At 38.0% G+C, this 25,131-nt stretch overlaps 1 protein-coding gene across 1 annotated transcript in view; it reads left to right on the forward strand.

Annotated features, from left to right (window-relative positions):
• The first annotated feature begins 314 nt into the window (after window positions 1-314).
• The window catches only part of PDZD8 (PDZ domain containing 8), a 117,388-nt gene continuing 92,571 nt past the window's right edge, over window positions 315-25,131 (forward strand). The window contains exon 1 of the mRNA XM_074233561.1: window positions 315-1,219. Within this exon, the coding sequence (XP_074089662.1) occupies window positions 387-1,219 (833 nt within the window). The 5' untranslated portion in view covers window positions 315-386. The remainder of the gene's footprint in view (window positions 1,220-25,131) is intronic.

Here is a 25,131-nt window from a genome sequence, read left to right on the forward strand (position 1 = left end):
GAGTGGGGGCGGGGCGGCGCCGGGCCGAGGCGCACGCGCGGAGAGGGGGCGGGAGCCCGCCCTTCGGGGCTGTCGACGCCACGCGCCTCTCCGCCAATGAGCGCGGGCGCCGGCTCGCTCTCCCGCGCCCCCTCCCCCGCCCCCGCCAGGGCCGCCCCCGCCGCCAGCCGGGGGAGCCGGGACAGGGAAGCCGGCCGCGGCCGGGGCTCGACCACCGGGGCCCGGGCCCGAGCTCGAGGCCGGCGCTGCCAGGCGCCCCGCTCCGACCCCGCGCGGCGCCCGATGTCCACAAGATGGAGGCAGCGGGGGCGGCGGCGTGAAGGCGGCGGCGGCGGCGGCGGCGTCCGGGCCGGAGCAGGTGCCGCGGCGGCGGCGGCGGCGGCGACATGGTGCTGCTGCTGGCGGTCATGGCGGCGTCCGCCCTCCTGGGCTGCTTCCTCACGCTCCTCGCCCAGTTCCTGCTGCTGCAGCGCCGGGCGCCCGAGCCCTCGTCCCGCCTGGCCGCCTCCGACTGGGGCATCTGCTACGAGACCCCGGCGCCGGGCCTCCTCCTCCGCGAGTACCTGTACGGCCCGCGGCCCGGCCCCGAGGCCGGCGGGCGGGACCCGGCGCGGCCGCGCACCGTGGAGACCTGCCACTTCCTCAACGCCATCGGCCTCTTCCTGTTCCGGGAGCTGCGGGACGCGGCCTCCACCCGGCGCTGGGTCACCAGGAAGATCCAGGTGGAGTTCGAGGAGCTGCTGCAGAGCAAGACGGCCGGCCGGCTGCTGGAGGGCCTGGGCCTGCGCGAGGTGAGCCTGGGCCAGTCCGTGCCCGCCATCAAGATGGTGCGCCTGCTGCAGCCCGCGGCGCCCGCGGACGACGCCGAGGCCGCCCCCGGCGGCGAGGAGCTCCCGGCGCAGTGCCCGGAGGAGCTGGTCTTCGAGGTGGACGTGGAGTACCAGGGCGGCTTCCACCTGGCCGTGGACGTGGACCTGGTCTTCGGCAAGTCCGCCTCCCTCTTCGTCAAGCTGTCCCGCATGGAGGGCCGGCTGCGGCTCATCTTCACCCGCGTGCCCTTCACGCACTGGGCCTTCTCCTTCGTGGAGGACCCGCTGATGGACCTGGAGGTGCGCTCCGAGTTCGAGGGGCACCCCATGCCGCAGCTCACCTCCATCATCGTCGGCCAGCTCAAGAAGATCCTCAAGCGCAAGCACACGCTCCCCAACTACAAGCTGAGGTGAGCCGGGGCGGGCGGCGGGGGGTCTGCGTGCCTGCTTGAAGGGCACCCCTCGGCCCGGGCCGCGGGCGTGGGCTCGGGGGCGAAGGGCCTGCCCCCTACACGTAGAATAAGCCACTTGCCACCCTCAGTGAGTTTTGGTGCTGCGATTGAAACTAAGCAGCGTAGACACCAGACTGAGGGGCACCCCTGTAGTCAGTGCCAGTCCCGAGCTTCAGGGCTCTGCCAGGTACAACTCACCAAGCGGGACTACCGGGGCCGGCCTGCGGATGACCTCAACTGTCCGGTGACGAACTTTTGTAGCTGTTGTGTCCTTGTGTGAATTTCATCTCATTTGCAGCATTTTTTCTTTTAATAACTTGAAGGGATTAATACGGGGCTTTAAATGCTTGTTCTCATAGATTTAGTATGGGGAGATTATCTTTGTTTTGTGGAATCCTAGTCGTTTTTAAAACGTCGTTTCTAAAGTTTGTTTTTGTTTCCAATACTTGAATTTTTTAAAATATACATTTAAAATCATAGCATAGAATGCTAAAACAATGCATGATAGGTCCTTTTTGCAGGCTATCTTCTGGATAACAGCCCTGCAGTTTAGTCGTATCCAACTCTTAGTGTCTGAGACAAGATTCGAACTTTCTGACTCTAGACCCAGTGCGCTATCAATTACATCTAGCTGCCCTGTTAACCGTATTATATCAGTTCTAATAAACTGAACATCAGAATGATGAAATATAATCGGATCTCTATTATTTTTGTTATTTAAAGAGACAATGGAACAAGCAACCTAACTTTCTTTGGAATTTTTTTCATTGATTGGTGATTGAATTTTATCCTAATATTTTTATTTTCATTAATAAAATGCACTAATTGCCATCAGATTGAAAATATGAAAATATGTCAGTTAGAATCTAGTTTTAGGATTAAAGATTTATAGAGAATCGACTCATTTTGTTGTATTAAATATTAGCAGAATTATATCATACGGCACCTCTGAAGTAGAAAAATCAGAATAGATGATCCCCAAAGGGGCCCTTTTCAGCTCTTATACTACAAATCAAATTCTCTAAAACTTCTGTTCTTTAAAATTTTTTGTTTTAACTGTTTAGGCCACAGATCAATTCAACCGTTAACATTTTTACCATGGAAAGTTGTAGCTCTTACGTGAATTTGGAATTTTGACAGCTTCAAGCATTAAAGTTTGGTAGACTTGTAATCAGGATCAGAGAGATATAGATTTGGTGGGGCCACTGAGTCTGGGCTTCTGGATTGTTTCTTCCATCTTACAATTCAGTGCTATCCTGAAAAACAGTTGTCTTTTCAGAATAGAAATAGACATACTTTAAACTTAAGGTAAATAAAGGATTGCCTAACTCCCTCCTTCGATTTTTTACTCTTGTTAGGAATTTCTTATAGTCTGAGAGGTCTTGAGGGTCTGAACAGAGGTAGTAGTGGGAATGGAAAAGACATTTGAGAGAGATTACAGAGGTAAATTTATTGGCATTTTCCCTTCAAATGCTTTTCCAATAATAATAATAATAATAATGATAACAACCTTACTCAGTGTCATAAAGTTTACAACCTGCCTTTCTTAGAGCTGAGAAATCTCATCTGTAAATGAAGACAAGGACTAGATGATTTCTAAAGTTTCCTTGCAGCTTTAGATGTTTGGTATTGTTCCCATTTTATAGATGAGGCCACTGAAGTTCTGGGAAGTTAAGAAACCTTATCAAGGATCATCTAGGATAGGATTATTTAGGATCCTCATCACATACTGGAACAATAGATAGAGCACTGGGCCTAGATAGAGTTAGGGAGATCTGAACTCAAAATCTGGCCATGGACATTAATTTACTTACCTGTGTGACCCTAGGCAGTACCTGTTTTGCCTCATCTTTCTCATCTGTAAAATGGGGATCATAACAGTATCTACTAGATTTGTGAGAAATTAAATGAGATGAGAGTTGTCAAAGATCTTTATGTAGCATTTTAATACTTACTCTTACTCCTCCCCCAGACCTCTGCAAGTTTTGTGTCTACTTTTTTACTCAATGAATTATTAGGTATTTGTGAGAATTTTTCAAATGTTAATTGTAATAGGAAAGACTTTGTTCACCACAAAAGGACAATATAAAAGTGAATTGAATTAATTTAGTTCTCCTTCAATCATACATACATACATATATATATACACATATACACACACACACATATATATGTATATATTGTGATTAGCATAGAGATGGTAATTAATGGTAATTAAGTCCATGGGAGTTGATGAAATCACCAGCTGTTGTAGAATAGAGAGAAAAGAGAAGACCCAAGAGAAAGAACACCTCCTGTTTTATCAAAGTTGGCCACATGTGAAAATGTAGTTGTGAATGTTTTTAAGAGACCAAAATTAGGTTTAAAGTGGAAAACTAATTGCATAAACTATTTTTTCCCCCTATAGAAAGAAGTAGCTTTTGAGCTTATCCCCAAGTGGAATTTTAAAAGGTTGAGATACCATGGGAAAGACAGTCTGGGTAGAGGTAAAAAAGCATAAGTGAAAGTACTTAGATTGGAAAGTAAGGGGGCATCTTTGGCCAGTTGGGGGCCATACAGCAGGGAATCTCAAGAGAAGCTTAGGAGTTTGGATTTCAGGTTGACTGTGAGCAGTTGTAAAAGACTTTTTAGCAGGGAAGGGAACAATAAAACTGTTTTAGGAAGATTAACCTGACATTGGGATTTAGGTTAGGTTTGAGAAACAAAGTGATCTGTAATTTCATTCACTGACTATTTTTAGAAACTTATGGAAAGACATATTCTTAAAACCACCCAAAGCAGATCTTAGATAATATATAAGTCAGATATTTACTTTCTGACTACTTTTCTTCTTTTTTCTCCATGTGTAATACTTTTTTTTAAGGATGTGTGTGTGTGTGTGTGTGTGTGTGTGTGTGTGTGTGTGTGTGTGTATCTTTTGCTTAGGTTGGAATATACCAAAAATAATTACATCAAGTTTAAATTCCTAGTAATCAAGGTAGCCACAACCTTCTTTCCCTCCACATAAACACACTTGATACCTAAAGACAGATTAAACCCCGTTATAGACAAATGATCAGTCAAAACAAATCTCTACTTTTGGTCATGTCCAAATTTTTGTCTCATTCTGCACTCTTGAGTCTTCACCTCTCTATAAAGTATTGAAAAGAATATTTCATTGTTAAACTGATTGGAGTTCCTAATTCTTTCATAGTTGTTTGTCTTTACCATAGTGCTGTCATATAAATTACTTTCTTCCCTCTATATCAGATCATGGAAATCTAAGTTCTCACATCATCTCATCACATTTCTTCCAACACAATAGTATTCTATCACATTATCTAACATAACTTGTTTATCCATTCTTCAGTTTTTGACTACCCCCATTCCCATTCTTTATCACATCAGACAGACCTATAAATATTTTTGTCTATCCTTACTTTGTTTTGCCTAAGACTGATCTCTCCATTAATCTCTTCCTTCTAATTCCCTCCTTCTTGAACCCTTTCCCTGTTTAATGAAGTGTATTACTGTCCTCAAATATGTATGTCTGTATTCCATTCCTTCCTTTAACCAGTTCATTTGAGAGTAAGGTTGAAATGTCAGCTGCCCCCCTCCCCCCAGCCCCTCTTCCTTGCTTGTATAGATGTGCACCCTAATTATGTGAAATAATTTTCCTCCCCCCCCCCCCCCCCCCCCCCCCCGCGCCAATTCCTCTTCCCTCTTGTAGACTGTCAGAAAATAACAGAACCACTCTTTGGTAGTAGACTGGTCTTTTATCTAATTAGCCTCCTTCCATGACATCTGATAATAATAGAACTCTGGGTATTATGTCATTTTTCTTCATATTTACTTTTACTGGGTAAATTATTCTTGACTGTAAGCCCATGTACCCTTTGCCTTCTGTAATATTTGTAGCCCAAGCTCTTGTTATTCCTTTATAAAAGTGGTGGCAGCTAAATTGTGTGTGTGTTCCTGGATATAGCTCTTTGGTACTTGAATTTTTTTTTCTAGATAACTTGCAGTATTTTTTTCCTTTGACCTAGAAGCTCTTGGATTTGAACTGTAATGCTTCTTGGACAATTCTTTCTTTTTCCACTTTTTCCTTATTCTAAGAGATCTGGACACTTCTTTTAAGATTGAGAAATGTAATATCTAGATTTGTAGTTTTTTGGGTCAACTAGTTGGAGATATCTGCAAGGCAATTGGAGATTTTTAGGTGGTTGGAGGTTAGTTGAGGCAGAATAGGTAGATTGAAAATCATTAACCTAGAGACGGTAATTAAATCCATGACAGCAGATGAGATCACCACCTGCTGTAGAATAGAGCTCTTTTGACTTTTGTTTGATATTTTTCATTGTCTCATGTTGTCATTTGCTTCTATTTGTTCCATTCTAATTTCAGGAAACTTTTAGGAACTTGGGCAAACCTTTTTATTTCTTTTCGAACCTGTTAATTCCTTTACCATAATTATCACTTCTTTTCCAGTTTTCCCCTCAAATGTTCTCAGTTCATTTATAAAAAAACAAAAAACAAAACCAACCAAAAAATCCTTTAACTTTAAAAAAAATTCTTTATCTTTTTTAGGAATTCCAATTGAGTGTATGTTCGAGCTTTGTTTTTCTCTGAGACATTGTTGTAGATGTTTTAGAGATGTTCTCTACCTCTTTGTGTTTTAAGCATTCTTTAGCATTTAAGGATTATTTTTTTGACTATTCTTCTAGCCTACTTCCTGACTTCAAACTTGATGCCCACACTATTCCTGTTTCTGTTCCTGTTTCATCATGGAGCGCTCTTTGGATGCCTTTTACTTAGTTGGGTTTCATTCCAAGCTATCTCCCTGCAGTAGAATCTTTCCCTTATTTATCAAAGCTATTTTTTAATCAAAGCTATTTTTAAAGATAATACTGCTTATAATGAATTTCATGATCTAAATTTTGATGTATTTGACTTATGTATATATTCACTATGCAGATAGGTCAAGAGTATGCTGATTGAGGTAATGCTCACACTCTTGATCTTAGGACCTTTGATTTATATTGATTAAATATTTATATGAAATTGTTTTAGTATTTTGTTGATACTCTTTTCTCTATTCATTTTTCATGTTTGGTATCAATTTGTTTTAACAGGTCATGGTGGAATTTTAATTAAAATTTCGAATGTTTCTTTTCTCTTTTTCTTTCTCTTCTAGCTTTGTGTCTATTTTCATCTTTGCTTTGTTAGTCAATATACTTTAAGTATCTACTATGTGCCAGGTACTGATATCAGGTATACAGAGGAAGGGAAAGAGGGTCTTAGTTCTCAAGGAGCTCACAGTCCAGACAACAAGCAGACAGCATTGTACAAGCAAGCCATGAATAGGATAAGTAGGAAATAATCAAAGAGAAGGGATCAGAATTAAGGGTGATTGGAAAAGGCTTCCTGTAGAAGTGGGATTTTTAGATGAGAGGAAGAGGAGATAGAGATGAGGAGGGAGAGAGTTCCAGGCAGCAGTGAAAACCCCAAGAATTAGGAGTTAGAGGGTCATATATTATAGAGGCCAATGTCACCCTGTCATAGAATATATGGAGGGGGGTGAAGATATAGAAAATCAGAAGGGTTAGGAAGAAGGGGCCAGATTGTGAAGGACTTAAAAACTAAACAGAATTTTATATTTAATTCATGAAGGTGATAAGGAGCCACTGGAACTTTATTGGTTAGGGTGGGTGATATGGTCAACCTTACACTTTATGAAGATCACTTTGATAACTGAATGATGGACTAGAGTTGGGGGGGTACTGGATGGAGTGCAGTAAATTGGTCTTCCTTTACAACAGGCAGTAGCAGTAGTCTAGACATGTGATGATGAGGAACTGCACTGAGATGGAGGCAATGTGAAAGGAGAGAAGGGGATGCACCCAAAAGGAAATGACAACCTAACTAGGGATTGACTATGGTGGGCATGAGACAAAGGAGTCAGGGATGGCATATAAGTTAAGAGTGAGGAGAAGATGATGGTATTCTTGCTAGTAATAGAAAAGTTGGGAAGAAAGGAAGATTTGAGGGGAATGATGAGTCCAGTTTTGGACATTTTGAATTGAAGATTTTATTGCATATTCAGTTAGAAATTTTTAATGGGTAATCGGAGAGGGAAGACTGGGAGTTGGGAAAGAGTTGGAAGTGGTTAAGGAAATCTGAGAACCATGAGAGTAGAGATGATAACTGAATAGAAATAACTGATGAGATCACCAAGTAAAATAATTTTGTAAAATCTCTCTAGAAGGAGTGAGTCCCTGGGGTGACCTTGGGCAAGTCACTTAACCCCTTGTCTTGCAAAAATGGGGGGGGGGGATCGTGAGTCCTGTAAGGTTCCCATGGTGAGTAGCCATGACTTAAGAGAGCAAAGGAGATGGAAAAGGAATTGTAAGATAGATAGGAAGCTAGAGAGAAGAGAGTATCAAAGAAAAGATGATTGGCATTGTTAAAGTCTTCAGAGAGGTGAAGAAGGATGAAGTTTGGGAAAGGACTGCTTTATTTGGCAGTTAAGGGATCAAGCAGACTATCAAAAAAAGGATCCTGACACAAAAAGGGAAGCCTGACCCTTACCATCACCATTTCAGGATGTGGAGCCTTTACCAGTCCTACCAGACCTTAGACTAACTGGTAGACCTCAGAATGATTTTTTAAAAAAGATTTTAAAAGGACATTGTTTTAAAAATTGATAGTTAAAAGAAAGATTTGAAAAGATGTTTCATTTAGCATCAGGGACTTCAGACTATAGCATTATCTCCAATATTCTTTTTCTGGGTTGGGGGGGTTGTGGGGCAATGGGATTAGGTGACTTGCCCAAGGTCACACAGCTAATAAGTATCAAGTATCTGAGACTGGATTTGAATTTGGTTCCTCCTGAATCCAGGACTTAGTGCTCAGTAGAGCACTGTGCTACCTTGTTTCCCTCCAATATTCTTTTATAATATATTGCTTTAAGAGGGAAGAGGAATGGGAGTGGACAATTTCTTCTTACGTATGTAAAGTAGTAAATATTCAATGTGACCTACCTTGCTTCTCTGCCTTGATAAGGGGAAGTTTTGTTTCATTATCATTCATTCCAGGATCAAGGTTATATATGGTACTTTATTCAGAATTCAGCTTGCTTTTATTTCTATTTACATACATTGCTGTCAGCATTGTGCTTGTTGTTCTCCTTATTTTACTTTTAACAATTCATACAAATTGCCATGTTTCTTCCTATTCCTAATATACACTTTAAAATGGTATAATATCAATTTATTACATTCATTTATCATTCTCCATTCAAAGGTCATTCATTTTCTCTACAGTTCTTTACTAGCATAAAAAGTGCTGATATGAATCTTTTAGAATAGTCTATCTTTCCCTTGGAAGTTATCTTGTAATGTGGTTGTATTTTTTGTTTTATGTAAACCCTTTGTTTATGTTGTCTCCTGTTATAATCTTAAAAATCACTTACCCATCACTTAGTAGAAGACTTGGTAGATACTAGATGTTGAATCTGCTGGTTGATTGACATTAGAACCTTTTCCCTCTGACTATAACATCCTTAAGTTATATATCCAGTAGTGAAATCTCTTGAGCAGATGGGATTGAACAGTCAAATCACATTTCTGGTATAGTTCCGGTTATTTTTCACAATGGTTTAATCAATTCATAGATCCACCAATAGTATATTAGTGTGTGTCTTCCTAAGTCTTCCAGCACTGACTATTTCTGTGACACTTAAAAACTATTTTAATTCACTTTCCTCTCAGTGATTTGAAAAATATTCAACCATTTATCTATGGGAAATAACTTTGGTCTTATATATTTTGATTATCAGATTTTTATCAACAATATTTGTTAGAAATCTGTTTTCCTTGATTTCTTTTATCTGCATTAATATACACGAACTTTACAATGTTTCTGGCAAGATTCCTTAGTTCGTTAAGATTCTTCTCTCTACCATAAGTATTTCCTTCTGTTCTACTGTATTCTTTTTTAATAATATAACCTTTTTAAAAAGTATCTACTTAGAACTTGTATGTTGTGTCAAAAGTTATATTTTCAAATTTTTCCAGCAGTCCTTGTTAAAAAGGGAATTTTTCCTTCAAATAATTTGTTGAATTTGTTAAAAAATAATGAACCAATGTTTTCAGTCGTTTCTGATTCTTACTTATCTGGGTCTGTTCCATTGATCTGCTTTTTCATTTTTTAAGCTATTAGTAAATAATTTTGATGTTTACTACTTCATAATATAATTCAAGAACTGACAATATTATAGCCCATTGTTTCTTACTTTTTTTTTTCTCTTGCACTTATAGAACTTTTGTTTTCTCCAGCTGAATTTTGTTGTGACAACCAAGAAAATACTCTTTTGGTGATTTATTGATAGAGAACTAAATCTGGAAATTAACTGGAAATTAATTGAGTACTCGATCTTTTTATTTGTCCTCATTTAAAGGAGGTTTTTGGTTTTTATTTTTAATTTCACATAAATCCTAAATTTTTCTTGATAGATTGCTTCCCAGATATTTTATGACTTTGTAGTTATTTTGAATTACCATTTCCTCCTAGAATATTTCCTATGTAAAGTGCTAATGACTTGTGGATTTTTTAAAACACTTAATCATCTCAATTAGTTTCTTATCTAATTTTTAAAAAATAATATCACTTAGATATAGTTTTGTAGCCTCTTTTATTTCTTTGTTCAGCCTTGCACTTTTAATTTCTCATTCTTGTCTTAGTATTTCTAGTCTATTTCAAATAATATTGCAGTGAGAGACATCCTAGCTTTAACACTGTTTTTCTTGAGGAAACCTTCAGTTTGTCCATTGCAAATAAATTCACTCTTTAGGAATATTTATTTGGTCATGTTAAGGACTTTTGCCAAACCTGTACTTTTTAGAGTTTCTAACATTTATAAATTTTAGAGTTATTTTGTCAAAAACTTCTTATTTTGCTATAAATAACCAATTATTCACGAAATTTTATTTTTATGTATCACTGCTCTGGGTTATTCATGGTTTCCAAAAATACATCCTGCAATTTTTCTAGAAATAGAGATCAAACTCAATTGGTTTAGCGTTTGTATATTTCATCACCAGCCCCTTTTCCTTCTTCCTTTTCAGTTTCCAAAAATCTTTTCAAAGATTACTTTAACCATAGTAAAAATAAATGTTTGTTTAGCTAGAACTCATTGATTTCATCTTCCCTATTGAATTTAGTGATTTCTCAATTATTTTGGATTTCTACTTTCTGTGAAATATTTTTTTCCCAGACATTCTCCTTAGAAGGAAAAAAAAAGCAAAATATGTTTTAAGTATTCAGCCTTCTCAGCCAATTATCATCATCCCAATCCTTCCTGAATTTTAATCTTATCCCTTCTTGCCTCCAAAAGAGCATTTTTTTGTTGTTTTGTGTTTTTATTTTAATGGGGCAATGAGGTTAAGTGCAAAAGAGTTTTTTAAAAGAAACATTTAATTGTGCTCAGCTTTTAGGCTTTCCTCAATTTTAACTCATTCTGGACTTTAGCTTTCCTGACACATTCTTAAAGAATATCCTGAAGTTTGGTATTTATCCTCTGTCACTTGCCCTTGCATATAAATATCTCTCCCTATCTTTATTTTCAGTTAATTTCATGGGTGTCATCATGTCAGTTTCTTTATAAAGTCCCTTTTCTCTTTGTAATGATTTTTTTTCTATTTTCAGAATTTCATGTCTTGAATAATTTTGTCTCTGAAACATTAGCCTTTTCCATCACATCTATGCATTCTCTAAACTCTTCTTTAAATCTAGGTGCCCAGCTTTCCATTTCTTCTCTGTCATGAATTTTTTCATTGTTAGAATTGTCTCTCTGCTTCCAGTTATTCCTATTTAGTTCTTCCTCACTATTCAGAATAGTGGTCTCATTACTGTCCAACTATTGCAAAAATGAAGTTATTTGGCAAATTGCAAATGTATTAGATTTCCTACTGTTGTCAGAAAGAGTACTCTAGCATATGTCTGGAAAATTGATATTTATTATTCTAGTAATACATTTTTGTGATAGGTTTGTGAAGTTTTTAATTTACATCTAGTTTTTCCTTGATTTTTAATACAATCTAAGACAATATTGCTTTTAACATTGATCTCCACATGCATCACCACTTCAGATTTCAAGATTTCTTTAAAAAATAAAATCTTTTTTCATATATAATGCTATTCTACCATCTATTAAATTTTTTTTCCCTCAGCCTTTTGAAGAAAGGATTACCTTCTGTTACCTTACTTTCATTCCTCCAAGCCATAGCACTACTTCTGAGGCTAAATTTGCCTAGTTCACCTAGTTCAGCTTTGCCAATGAGTATTTTTGTAGAAATATCTAAGATTATAAATCTATTATTGCTAGTTTTCTTTATCATCTCCTGCCAACTTTTTGGCATTAAGCTTGTCCAATTTATACAGGCAGCTTTCTTCCTCCCATTCTCTTTCGAATGTAAAATCTTTTTCATAAATTTTAATATTTACTTTTAATCTATAATGTAATTTTGTTTTTTGTTTGTGTGTTTTTGGCATATTGTTTGTTCATTTGTCAGTGATCCATTTTGTCTTTTAAATAATGTTTACTTTTCCAGAGTATCATTTTGCATTTTTGCAGTGTATAATAATTTATATTCTATTCTTGTTGGTGTAAGCCTGAATTTCTTATTCTAAGATTTTTATGTTTGCATTAAAGTTATGAAATCTAGATGTCTTTAAACAGAACATAACTTGTTGATATACTTACATACTCTAGATTTATTTTGTAGGTTAAGACAAATAGTTGTTAAGAGAAAGAATTGTATTTTTCCAAGGGATTTGTGTTATGTTTTTATTTCTCATTTGGCACTAGTGTACCTATAACTATGACAAAAATGTCAAAAAATACTTCCAAACCCTTTCATAATAATAGTTTGCATTTAACAATTTTTTTGATTGTTGTTATTACAATTGTCTTAATTCCCTCTTGGTATTTCTTTTCTTATTAAAGATCTATTCCTTATTAAACTTTTTTTAATGAGAAGAGGAAAACATAAACAAAGCTGAAATATACACCCCTGTGCTCAGATATGACATCATATATAGGGTTTCATGCTCATGAACTTCTCACCCCTGCACATGATATTGGAGGGGGGGAGGTATCGTATCTCTTTTTTGAAGCAAAGCTGTCTTTCTAATTTTTTAGCATTCGTTTTTCGGTTTTATGGTTCTTTCCTTTTTAGCATTCACTTTTCAGTTTTATGGTTCTTTCATTTTTGTCATTGTTGATATGTGTATTGTTTTCCACTCCCTACATACTTTGTTTTGTGTCTTTCCATGTTTCTCTATGTTCATCATGTTTTTCACTTTTTATAATTGCATTCATGTTTTTCCATTCATTTACCATTTGTTTAACCATTCCCTAATTGATAGATCTTTACTTTGGTTTCAGATCTTATTGTTGTACAAAGTGCTACCATAACTATTGTGTGTGTGTGTGTGTGTGTGTGTGTGTGTGTGTGTGTGTACTTTTTCTTTTTTTTTGTCAGTGATCTCCATGAGATATAGCAATGGAATCGAAAGGGTACAGACATTTTAGTTATGATGTTTGCATAATTTAACATTTTTTTCAGAAGACTTGTTCTAACTCTTAGTTTTACCCATAGTACATTAATGAGCCTTAAGCTTAACATCTCTTCCAACACTGACTATTCCTATCCTTTGTCATCTTTGCCAATTTATGAGATAAAGATTCAGGGTGGTTTAGATCTGCATTTCTTTTATTATTAATGAATTGGCTCTTGTGTTGTCTATGAATATGCACATTCTGTGCACCAGTGATGAGTGGAATCTTCTTTGAAGAAGTTTTTGTAGATATTTTTGTGTCTTGACCGCACTGTGGTGCAGTAATCTGGCCAGGGTTGGGTAAACAGACAATTTTTAGGGTATCCAAATAGCCTCCCTGAGTGAAACAAGGCTGGCAAATGAAGGCCAGCTTACTGAAGTTGGAGCTGGATATACATTTTTCTGGAATGGTTGTGGTGAAAGGAAATGCCATGAAGCTGGGATAAGTTTTACAATAAAAACTAATCTAGTCAACATTCTTGAATATCTACCAAAAGGAGTGAATGTCAGGCTCATGACAATGAGATTGCCACATCCAGGAAAATGCCATGCCTCCATCATCAGTGCCTATGCTCCCACCATGATGAACACTGATGAATTTAAAGAACAATTTTATGATGACCTGGAAACCCTTATCATAAATGAACCAAAAGAGGACAAACTTTTAATTCTGGATGACTTTAAGGCTCAGGTTACCAGACGTGGCAGGGAGACCTTGGGAGGAATAGAGTTGGAAACAGCAACAGCAGTGGTCACCTTCTACTGAAGACTTATGCATCTCATGACCTTCTCATCACAAACACTGTCTTCTGATTATCTGAATGCAATAAAATTTCCTGGATGCATTCTCATAGCAAACATTGGTTGTCTATTAGACTGTGTGATTATAAGGAGAAGAGACAGGTGGTTCAGAGTGCTGAACTGATCACAGACTCATCTTCTCTAAGCTAAATATTCATTTTCAACCAAAGTGGCAGCCCCAAGCCAAAATGAAGACTAGAATGTCAAGAGGTTAAAAAGTGTCTCTCTCTGAGCAGGAACAGTTTGATGCCAACTGAGCCAACACATAGTTGTCAACAGTGGAGCAGAAAAGGAGTGGGTAGCTTTTAGTGATCTGGTGTACAGCACTGTATTTGCTCATCTGGGTCAGAACACTCGCAAACACCAAGACTGGTTTGATAAAAAATGATGGGGAAATACAGAAGCTGCTAAATGAAAAATGAGAACTCCACAGGATTTACCAGCAGTATAGTTGTCTAAGAAGGCAACATTTAGTTCATCAAAAGTAAAGTTCAAGTGAAACTCAGAGAAATTCAGGACTCTTTGCTCAGGCAGATGAAATTGAATTTTATACAGATAATAACAAACCAAAATGCTTCTATGATGCCCTGAAAACTATTTATGGGTCAAAGACATATGGCGCATCTCAATCACTCAGTGCTGATGGATCAACATTGATTAACAATAGGGACACTTACATAGAGTTCTTAATAGATCATCATCAATCAATGCAGAAGCCATTGACTACTTACCTCAGGTTTAAGTCAACCAGTCTCTAGCTGACATTCCAACTGAAAAAGAGGCTTTTGAATGTCATTAGGCTCCTTTCAAGTGACAAAATACCTGGTGTTGATTCTATTCCAGCTCATTTAAAAATTGAAATTTTTCCAGGTAATATGGCATGGAGGTTATCCCCCACCTCACACACACACATACACACATACTGCAAAGGCAAGTTCTTCAACTTGAAATGGTACAAGCCAAGACCAAAGTGTAGGAGTGTTGATATAGGATCTTCTGTTTGAAGATGACTGTACATTCAGTGCAGCTTCTGAATATGAGATACAACAAAATTTGGATCAATTCTCTGCTTATGCTACTTTTGTCCTAACAATTAACACCAAGAAAACACAGGTACTCTATCAGCCAGCACCACAGCATCCATATGTGGAATATGTGGAACCATCTGTTTACAGCAAACGGAGAAGTTTTGAGTCCCATGGACAAGTTCTCTTACCTTGGCAGTGTCCTTTCCAGGAAGGTAACATTGACAGTGAGTTTGACATGAATTACCAGAGCTAGCTCAGTATTTGGGAGGCTCCAAAAGAAAGTGTGGGAGAGAAGAGGTATTAGACTGAAGGTCTATAGAGCTTTTGTGCTGATCTCACTGCTATATGCCTGTGAAACCTGGACAGTCTACCAGCACCATCAGGTAACTGAATTGCTTCCATTTAAATTTTCTGAGGAAGATTCTGAATATCGCCTGACAGGAGAAGATCCCAGACCTTGAGGTCTTTTCTTGAGCTAAACTGCCTAACAGTCTAACATTACTACAGAGAGTGCAACTACAGTGGGTTGGACATGTTGTTAGAATGCCAGAAATGTACTTGCAAAAAAAAAAAAACAACAAAACAAAACTGCTTTATGGAGAACTCACACAGGTCAAGCGCTCATACTAGGACACCCTGAAAGTCTCATTGAAGAATTTTAGAATTGATCATACAGCATGGGAGACACTGACACAGGACCACCCAGCATGGCATGCCTTCATCTGCAAGGGTACTCTGAGGAAGACAGAATTGAAGCAACTCAAAGGAAATGTGACTTAAATAAGTTTAGAGTCCCTACCCCAGGTGTTCACATGGACTATTTGTGCCCACCCTGTGGTAGAACATTCCGCGCTCATATTGATTTGATCAGCCACAGTAGGACATATTGTAATTTGTCTCAAACAGAATATCATTTTAGTCTTCTTCGATAGTGAAGGAAAAGAACCAGTGAATTGGAGCATTCCCTTGCATAGTTATTAATAATTTGCAATTATTCCTTTCACAGTTATTCTTATTCTCTGTCCACTTGTCTATTTGGGAATCATTTTTGATCATGTGTTTCTGTTGTCCAAATAGCTTGGAATTGACTGTTTTCCTTCTTATAAATATGTTAATGTTATTTGTGCAAAAGTCTTTTCAGTTTTACATCATCAAAATTATCCGTTTTTTGAAAATTGCCTATATTCCTTATTTAGTGAAGAATTCATCTCCTACCTTTAGCATTTTGTTTTCTTCTAATTTTTTTAATGTTATGATCTTTAATATTCAGGTCATGTCTCTTTTTTTGAATTTGAGGAATATGATATAGGGTATTGGTTTAAGCCAAAATTCTGTCAACATCTGATATATGTGTGTGTGTGTGTGTGTGTGTGTGTGTGTGTGTGTGTTTGTATAGTGCTTTGTGGCATAAATATGGTATGCATACTGATTATTCAGAGTACCACCTTTTACCAAAAAGTGAACACAATGCAAAATGTAATTATCATTATAAACTTGACTAAAATTAGTACAGTATGTTCATTAGCTATATTCTTCAAAATTAGTAGGCTTTTTATTAGGAGGGATAGATAATTTTTGGTAAAACATTTTAATGGAATTTTTTCATCAATGTAGATGCATCATTTAGTTTATTAATAAATGCTTATTTTATTGTTTTATTGTATCAAATTAACATAGAGGAAAACCAACTCACTCTTTTTTTTTTAGGGTTTTGCAAGGCAAATGGGGTTAAGTGGCTTGCCCAAAGCCACACAGCTAGGTAATTACTAAGTGTCTGAGGCCGGATTTGAACCCAGGTACTCCTGACTCCAGGGCCGGTGCTCTATCCACTGCGCCACCTAGCCGCCCCACCAACTAACTCTTAACTAGAGCATGATGTCTGCTGTTTTTAAAGTGCTGAGGGAGTTGGCAACATTTGCATTCTTTCAGCAGTATAAAAACAATTAAAGAGCAAGATTGACTTTTTAAAAAATAGGATAGCTTCTTCTTTTTTCCCTCTGATTACTGTTGACCAGGTGAGGCCCCCTGGGATACCTTTCTGTGTTCCCATCAAGCACCCTCGCCTAAGTTGGTCTTAAGTTCATTTTAGGGTCATCTTCATGTTACTTTTCCTAGTCCTGTTTTATGATATTTGCCCCAATTTGTAATATCCTAGTGTGGTACTCAATGTAAGTTTAATGTAAGTTCTATTTTCAACTTTATAAAAGAGAGAAAGACACTGTGTCTTTTCTTTCAAGACATAGAGATTGGAGGGGTGAACACTATTATTAGAAAAGAACAGAATCAGAGTCATTTTCAGCCAAGTGGTAAATAGCTTAGTATCAGCTAGTAATTGATAGGTAGGCTTCAAACACTATCAATAGTGAGGGAGAGGGGAAGTACGGAGAAGAGACAGCTGTTGAATTCCCTTTTTTTCCTCTATGAATTGGCTTTATAGACTACTGGCAGTGAATCTATAGCAGAGAACTCTTCTGTTAGAATATAGTCATTGGCTGAAATAACCTGAGTCTCCTGCTTCTAGCTGATTATTTTTTCCCTTGGTCAACAAGTGGGGTCCTGACTCCAACTTTTCCCTTTTAACCTCTGAGCTGCTGAAGCCTCTTGCTAACAAAAGGTTAGTTTTCTATAGGCCATTCCTATCTTATGTTGCAGAGTTTCTGGTCACTTTTCCCTGAGTGTCACATAAAGTGAGTAATGAAACTGCAGATGATACAGAAAATGTTTCAAAACTCAGAAATGCATGAAATATATGTAGAGTGTTATATAATATCAATATGTTTTATCTCTTAATGTTATAATAAGTAAAGTGTATTCTCTTGGTATTAAGAGAGGGCCAAATAATTTTAATGCTGATTTTCTAGATTGAAGGGATGCCAAATCCCTAACCCCTGCCATATGGAAGGAATTAACTAACTATTGCAGTAGTTGAGAGGAGTTATAAGGGCTTGAACTAGGATAATGGTTAGTGTGGAGGTAAGAGTGACAAGATTGGTAATTGGAGTGAGAAGTCAAGGATGATGCCATAGTGGCAGAGCTGGACAAACTGGAAAATTGTGGTGTCTTTTATAGAAAAGGAGAAATTTGAAAGATGGATAGCTGATTTTGAAATGATTATGGGACATCCAGTTTACTATATCCAACAGACCTTGGAGATGAGGTACTAGCATTTAGAAATGTGAATGTAAATCTGGGACTTGAGTGCATAGAGATGAAAATTGAACCCACATAGGTTATCAGTAGAGTAGAAAGAGGGAAGAGAAAGTAGTTCTAGGTCAAGGTCTTGTGTTACATTTGCAAGTAAGGGGCATGTTACATATAGCTGATAAACCAGAAAAAGAAACTAAGGAAATGAGATTTTCCTGGTGGATACCTTTTACTCCTATTCTTTGAAGTTCTTCATTTGTAGTCTGTTGTAGCCTGTTAAAATCCACAATTTACTTTTCCATTTCTCTCTGTATAATGGCCAATTCAGTTCTTTGGAGATTATTATGTTCTGTATTGCCTACATTTATAACAATAGAAACTGGTACTATGATTACAATGAAAGTCTTAATATTTACATAATGCCTTAATGTTCATAAAGCTTAACCATAGTTTTTGTGAAAGTGGTATATAGAAAGATGGGCAGAGCCAAGCTGGCCTGTGGAGGCAGGAATTCCCAGAAGCTCTTCCCCCAAGGCTCAAAATGCTATAAAATTATGACTCTAACCAAATTCTAGAGGGGAGAAAAACCCACAGAAAGACTTGAGTGAAACTGTTTTTCAACCCAAGACAAATTAGAGGATCTGTAGGAAAGGTCTATTCCATTGGGACCAGAGTTGAAAGGAGTCATAATGCAGCCTTATCCATAACCCTATAATACCTAAGTAAACCAGCTCCAACCTTCCAGGAACAGCCCATGGGGTGCCTTGTTCCCTGGGGGGACGCTTGGTTCCCTGGGGTTGCCTGGGTCTGTGGTAGCAGGAGCAGTTTCCATACCTCTTCTCCCAGGGATTGCTGGGGATGGGACAGCTTGGAGGTTTGATAGGAGAACTCTGTTGCACCAGAGTAAGCTTGGCGCCCAGGCCAGTGCAGGACTAGGCCAGCCCCAGCACCTACAGAGCACCCAGCAGCAGCTTCCAAAGTGCTCAACCCTCAAACAGTAAGGGGGTAGGGAGAGATTACAGAAGTTTCCCTGTTGTCCCTGGGGCAGGACTCTGCTGCTTTGCCCAAACTCAGATCTAGGGCCCATTCTGGGCCTCCATACTATCATAGAGGAGCAGGGACCCTCCTCACAGCTCCAGGGAAGAGGGGAGAGCCTATGGTTATCCACAGTCAGAGCACTGGCCAGGAAAGCAGTCAGAGCCTCTCATAAGACATTGGATGAATTAAGGTCCCTGGGGGGCGGTATCCCCTAAATACCCCCAAAACTTTGGAAGTATATTAAAATCAGGTCATAAATTGAGGAAATGAGCAAACAACAACAAAAAAAGAATCTGACCATAGAAAATTACTTTGGTCCCATGGAGGATCAAAATAAATACTCAGAAGATGACAAAGTTAAAGCTTTTGTATCCAAAGCCTCCAAGAAAAATAGTAATTAGTTTCAGGCTATGGAAGAGCTCAAAAAGGACTTGGAAAAGTAACTAAGAAAGATAGAGGAAAAATTGGGAAGAGAAATGAGAGCAATGCAGGAAAATCATGTAAACCAGGTCAGTGGCTTGGTGAAGGAGATACAAAAATACAAAGAAAACAACATGCTAAAACCCAGTTTAGATCAAATGGAAAAAAGCAGTCCAAAAGGTCAGTGAGGAGGAGAATGTTTTAAAAAACAGAACTGACCAGTTGGAAATGGAGATTAAAAAAGCTCTGAAGAAAATAACTCCTTCAGATGTAGAATGGAGCTAAAGGAAGCTGATGATTTTTTGAGCAGTCAAGAGACAATAAAAACAAAACTAAAAGAATGAAAAACAGCTCATTGAAAAAACAATTGACCTGGAAAACAGGTCTAGGAGAGATCATTTTAAAATTATTGAGCTACCTAAAAGTCATGACCAGGAAAAGAGCCTACATTTCATTTTTCAAGAAATAATCCAACAAAATTGCCCTGGGCTCCTAGAAATAGAGGGTAAAATAGAAATTGAGGAAATCTACCAATCACCTTCTGAAAGAGATCCTACCCCCCCAAAACTCCCAGGAATATTATAGCTAAATTCCAGAACTCCCAAGTAAAAGAGAAAATATTACAAATAACCAGAAAGAAACAATTGATTTACTATGGCACTGCAGTCAGGATTTCACAGGGTTTGACAGGGTGTACATTTAAAAGCTCGTAGGGCTTGCCATATGATATTCCAAGATCTTTTTTTTTTTTTTTTTTTTGGATTATAACTGAAAATCAGCTACCCAGCAAAACTGAGCATCCTATTTCGGGGCAACAGTAGATATTCAATGAAATAGGGGACTTTCAAACTTTCCTGTTGAAATGACCAGAGCTGAATAGAAAGTTTGATCTTCTAGTACAGGACTTGGGTGAAGCATAGAAAAAGTGAATGGAAAGGACTAATTATGAGGAATTTAATGATCCTGAACTGCATATATTCTTGCATGGGAAGAAGATAACTCAAATGAACACTCTCAATTTATAAGAGCAGTTAGAAGGTGCATTATATAGACAAGGCACAGGAAGGAAGGGAGCTGAATATAATGGTTTAATATAGTATAAAGATGGAGTCAATGGGTGAAAAAAGAATGTACTGGAAAAAAGGCACGGAAGAGGTAGAACTAACATATTTCATGCAAAGGTAAAAAAAAAAACTTTTGCAGTGGATTGAAGGGGGGGAAGGTGAGGAGGAATGAGTGAACCTTCATTTTCATCAGAAATGACTGAGAGGAAATAACATACACACTTAATAGGGTGAGGAAATCCATCTTACCCTACAGGAAAAAGGAGAGGAAGGGGCTGGGAGAAGGGGGGGAGATGTGGAGGGGGGGTAGGTGATAGAAGAGAGGGAAGATCATGGGAGAAGGCAATCAGAACACACTTTTGAGGGAGGGACAGGGTGAAAGGAGAGAGAAAGAGAGGAATATAATAAATAGGGATTGGAGAGGAATAGAATGGAGGGAGATACAGTTAAATAATATCAACTATAGGATGGACAAAAATACTGCAGCAACTTCTCTGATGGATTTTGCAACCCATTCCAGAGAAAGAGAGCTGATGGTATCTGAACATAGACTGTACACTTTTTTCTTTCTCACTTCATTTTTGTGGAAGTACCTTTTTTTTTTTGTGGAAGGGAGGCTTATGTTTACTTTCACAAGAACATTATTGTAGTAATGTGAAAATAAATAAATAAACCATTAAAACAAAAAGAATTTAAAAAGGATAGAGAAAATGTCTTGTGTTTTTGCTATTAACATGGAAAATTATGCTCATTTTTTATTGTAAGGAGAATGGAATTGATAAGGTGAGTGGACTATTGAAATACTTAGGGGGCTTGAATATACTTTAATTAAAACGATCTATCTGAGGCAACTAGGTGGTTCAGTGGATAGAGCACTGGCCCTCGAGTTAGAACCTGAGTTCAAATGTGGCCTCAGACACTTAATAATTACCTAGCTGTGTGGCCTTGGGCAAGCCACCTAACCCCATGCAAAAAAACTAAAAAGATCCAGAATAGGTGCAACTCCTCCACATAATTAGCTCCTGCTCATACAGACTTATAAATACATTGAAGCAAAAGTTTTCCTAATCCTTACTAGCTACCCTTTAAGCTAAAGGAGTTTAAGATAGTATTAGTGCAACAAAACAGACAGACATCCTAGAAATATGGTTGTTTTTTTAATACATAAAAAATGAAATGTTTCTTCAATGACAGATTTCATGCCTAGCCACCCCCCTGTTGGTCTGTTCTTTTAGATATTTCCAGGAATATTCCCTGGAAGAACTCACTATCTAATAAATAATGAAGTTCTGTTTATTTGCTAAGTTCAAAGTTTCTGCCCTTTCCATTCAGAATTGTTTGGATGTTTGCTAGGTAGTGCTAGTGTTTATTGTTGAGGATAATGTGGTTATTGATTCCATATTTATCTAGTCCAATGAGCAGATAAATTTATTTTAAAAAATTTTCTTCATGATTTGTTATGAGATCAGAACAATTCTGTTGTAGTTAACTCCATTTGTAGGCTATGGTGGAAGAGTAGTAATAAGTTAAATGAGCTCACTCTAAGCCCCCACTCCTCCAAACAACTCTAGAGAACACAATAAATTGAATGTTGATGGGAAAGTCCAAGAAAAAGTCAGTGAGTCATTTTGTCATTTTTCCTAAGCCAGGGAGACAAAGGGGTTGGTGGACACTGGAGATTGACCTTGTCAGAATGTTTTAGATACAAAATACTTTAGTGGAGTAGGGGGTGGGGGAGATGTGCAGCTGGGTCTCGTGCAAGGTATAGGAACAGGTACCAACTTGCAGCTTCATTACCTAGTTCTTGGTAACCATTCTAGGATTGAGAAGACCCACACCCAGTAGTGGCATTCTGGGGGTAGAGTGCTTAAAAACTCCCAAGTGATCTAACTATAAAGGGGAAGGAATTCATTTGGAGCTCATTTCCCTGGAAGAGATGTGTGTCTTGTTTTTCCACATCTAGAAATAAACAGAGCAGGAAACAGAACAAGGGAAAACCTTCGTTCTTTTGCTGTACTAGAAAAAACATCTCAAGTGACTGAACAGTAATCTAACTACTCCTGTTCAGATCCAAACCCAGATCAGGAACTTAAAGAGCTCAGGCCAAGGGTACAGCCATTAGACTTTGCTTTGATAAGACCTCTTTCAGAGCACTGAAAGCTTGCAGATCCCTGATTTTAGTTGTCCCTGAAAATCTAGAACAATGTAAATATTCAAATACCCAGAGAAAGTACCAAAAGGACCAACCGGATCTTCCAGCCCAATATGAGGTCTAAAGTCAGAAAGTAGACTAGAAAAAATGGAGTAATCAAAAAAGAATCTCATTGTTATGGTGAAAGGGAACAACCCAGAAGCAGAGAATTATTCCCAAACTTCTACAAGCAAAGCATTAAAGAGGATTTGGCTACAATTCAACTAGAATTCCTTAAAAAAATGAAATAAGAGTTTTGAAAAGAAGAGATATTTTTGTCATTGAAATTGAGAGCACTAGATGAAAACAAAAATAGAAGAAGAAAAAGAATCATGGAAGAATTAACAATAATCTTTAAAAATTAGAATGAACCCAGTAGAAGCAAATGATCTCATAAGATAAGAATTATTAAAGCAAAATCAAAAGCCTTTAAAAAATTGGAAGAAAATGGCAGTAAATAATAGGAAAATTAACTAATCTAGAAAACAGATTGAGGAGGGGAAAAAACCTAAGTCAGTGGACCTATCCTGCCTCCCCCCCAAAAAACCACACTAAACATCATATTTCATAGTGGATAGAGCACCAGTCCTGGAGTCAGAAGTACCTGAGTTCAAATCTGGCCTCAGACACTTAATAATTACCTAGCTGTGTGGCCTTGGGCAAGCCACTTACCCCCCCCATTGCCTTGCAAAAACCTAAAAAAAAAAATGTAAAGATCTCATTGGGTCACTGTTATTGAAGACCATAACTTGGTGCTGCTGTCTAAACAAAACACAGCAAGACTAGTAAGAATTGGATGAATAAAAACAAATGCCTCATAACTTCTCTAAGTAATTTCATAGACAGACTGAACAAGATGGATCACAAGAGACAAGAACTTTGTAACAAAATGCGTAACATCATCTAACTTCAAGATGAATTAATGATACCTGATACCCTACATGCATTGAGATAAGGGATCAAATAAGATGAAGTGCTGCTCAGAGAACAAAATAATTCTCTGGTTCTGTGTCCTACAAACCTCTCATATACATATATGTGTGTGTATACATATATATATATAATGTGTGTGTGTGTACACATATATATATATATATATATATATATATATATATATATATATATATATATAAATTTGTCACAACTACAATATGAAGGCGCCCCTTTTGAACCTGTTACATGTCTAATTTAATTCCTCAAATTTTCAGCTCTCAGTCACTTTTCATGATCAAGAACCAGAGAATATGTGCCAAAACTATGGTCATAACCCAAACTCATACCTCTCCTGAAACAGCAGACTTCTGTCTACCAAGTCGAACAATATTGTGTACAATGTTATACTGGGCCTTTAATTGGGCCTGTATATATCTGAATAAAGCTTTTTTTAGGGGGGGGGATGCAAGGCAAACAGGGTTTAAATGGCTTGCCCAAGGCCACACAGCTAGGCAATTATTAAGTGTCTGAAACCAGATCCGAACCCAGGTACTCCTGACTCCAGGGCCAGTGCTTTATCTACTACGCCACCTAGCCACCCCTAAATAAAGATTCTTAATTAAATAGTCTAGTCTTCTCCGTTCTTTCCCAAATTTCGGGAAACTATAATGGCCTCTGAAAGAAAGACTAATTTACCCATCCCAAAGAATACCTTAAAAATCTAACCAGTCAGTCCACTTATCCATTTTAAAATTCTCATTAAACTGCCACCTAACCTCCACTATATGTCTGTATCCCCAAAGGGATCAAAAAGGGGGAAGGGCCTACATGTACAAAAATATTTAGAGGAGCTCTTCTTTTGATGGTAAAGAATGAGAATCTGATAGAAATCCATCAATTGGGAAATGGCTGAACAGTTATGGTATATGATTGTGACAGAATACTATTGTGCTTTAAGAAATCACAAGCAGGGGCGGCTAGGTGGCGCGGTGGATAAAGCACGGGCCCAGGAGTCAGGAGTACCTGGGTTCAAATGCAGTCTCAGACACTTAATAAGTAACTAGCTGTGTGGCCTTGGGCAAGCCACTTAACTCCATTTGCCTTACCAAAAAAACCTAAAAAAAAAATCATAAGCAGTTTGATTTCAGAAAAACCTGGAAAAGACTTACATGAACTGATGCAAAGCAGAATGAGCATAACCAGTTGTACACTATATACAGTAACAGTAATACTTCTATGATGAATTGTTAATGACTTAGCTATTATTCTCAGCAATTCAGTGATTCCAGACAATCTCAAAGAACTCATGATGAAAAATGCTATTGAATCTTAATACAGACCAGAGCATGCCATTTTCCACTTTCTCTTGGGGAGGCTTTCTTCCACAAAATAATTAATACAGAAATTTTACGTAATTGCTAATGTATAACCAATATCACATTACTTACTATCTCATGGAAGTGAGGAAGGTATATAATTTGGAAACCAAAACTTAAAAGAATACTAAAAACGGTTTTTACATGTAATTAAGAGGAAAATAAAATATTTTGAAGAACTGTCATCTAGTTTTTTTTTTGTTTTTGATTTTTTTAGTTTTTGTGTGCAATGGGATTAAGTACTTGCCTAACACAGTAAGCATCAAGTGTCTGAGAC

This window comes from Macrotis lagotis, chromosome 4 (genome assembly GCF_037893015.1).
Source record: "Macrotis lagotis isolate mMagLag1 chromosome 4, bilby.v1.9.chrom.fasta, whole genome shotgun sequence".
Classification (NCBI taxonomy): Eukaryota; Metazoa; Chordata; class Mammalia; order Peramelemorphia; family Peramelidae; genus Macrotis; species Macrotis lagotis.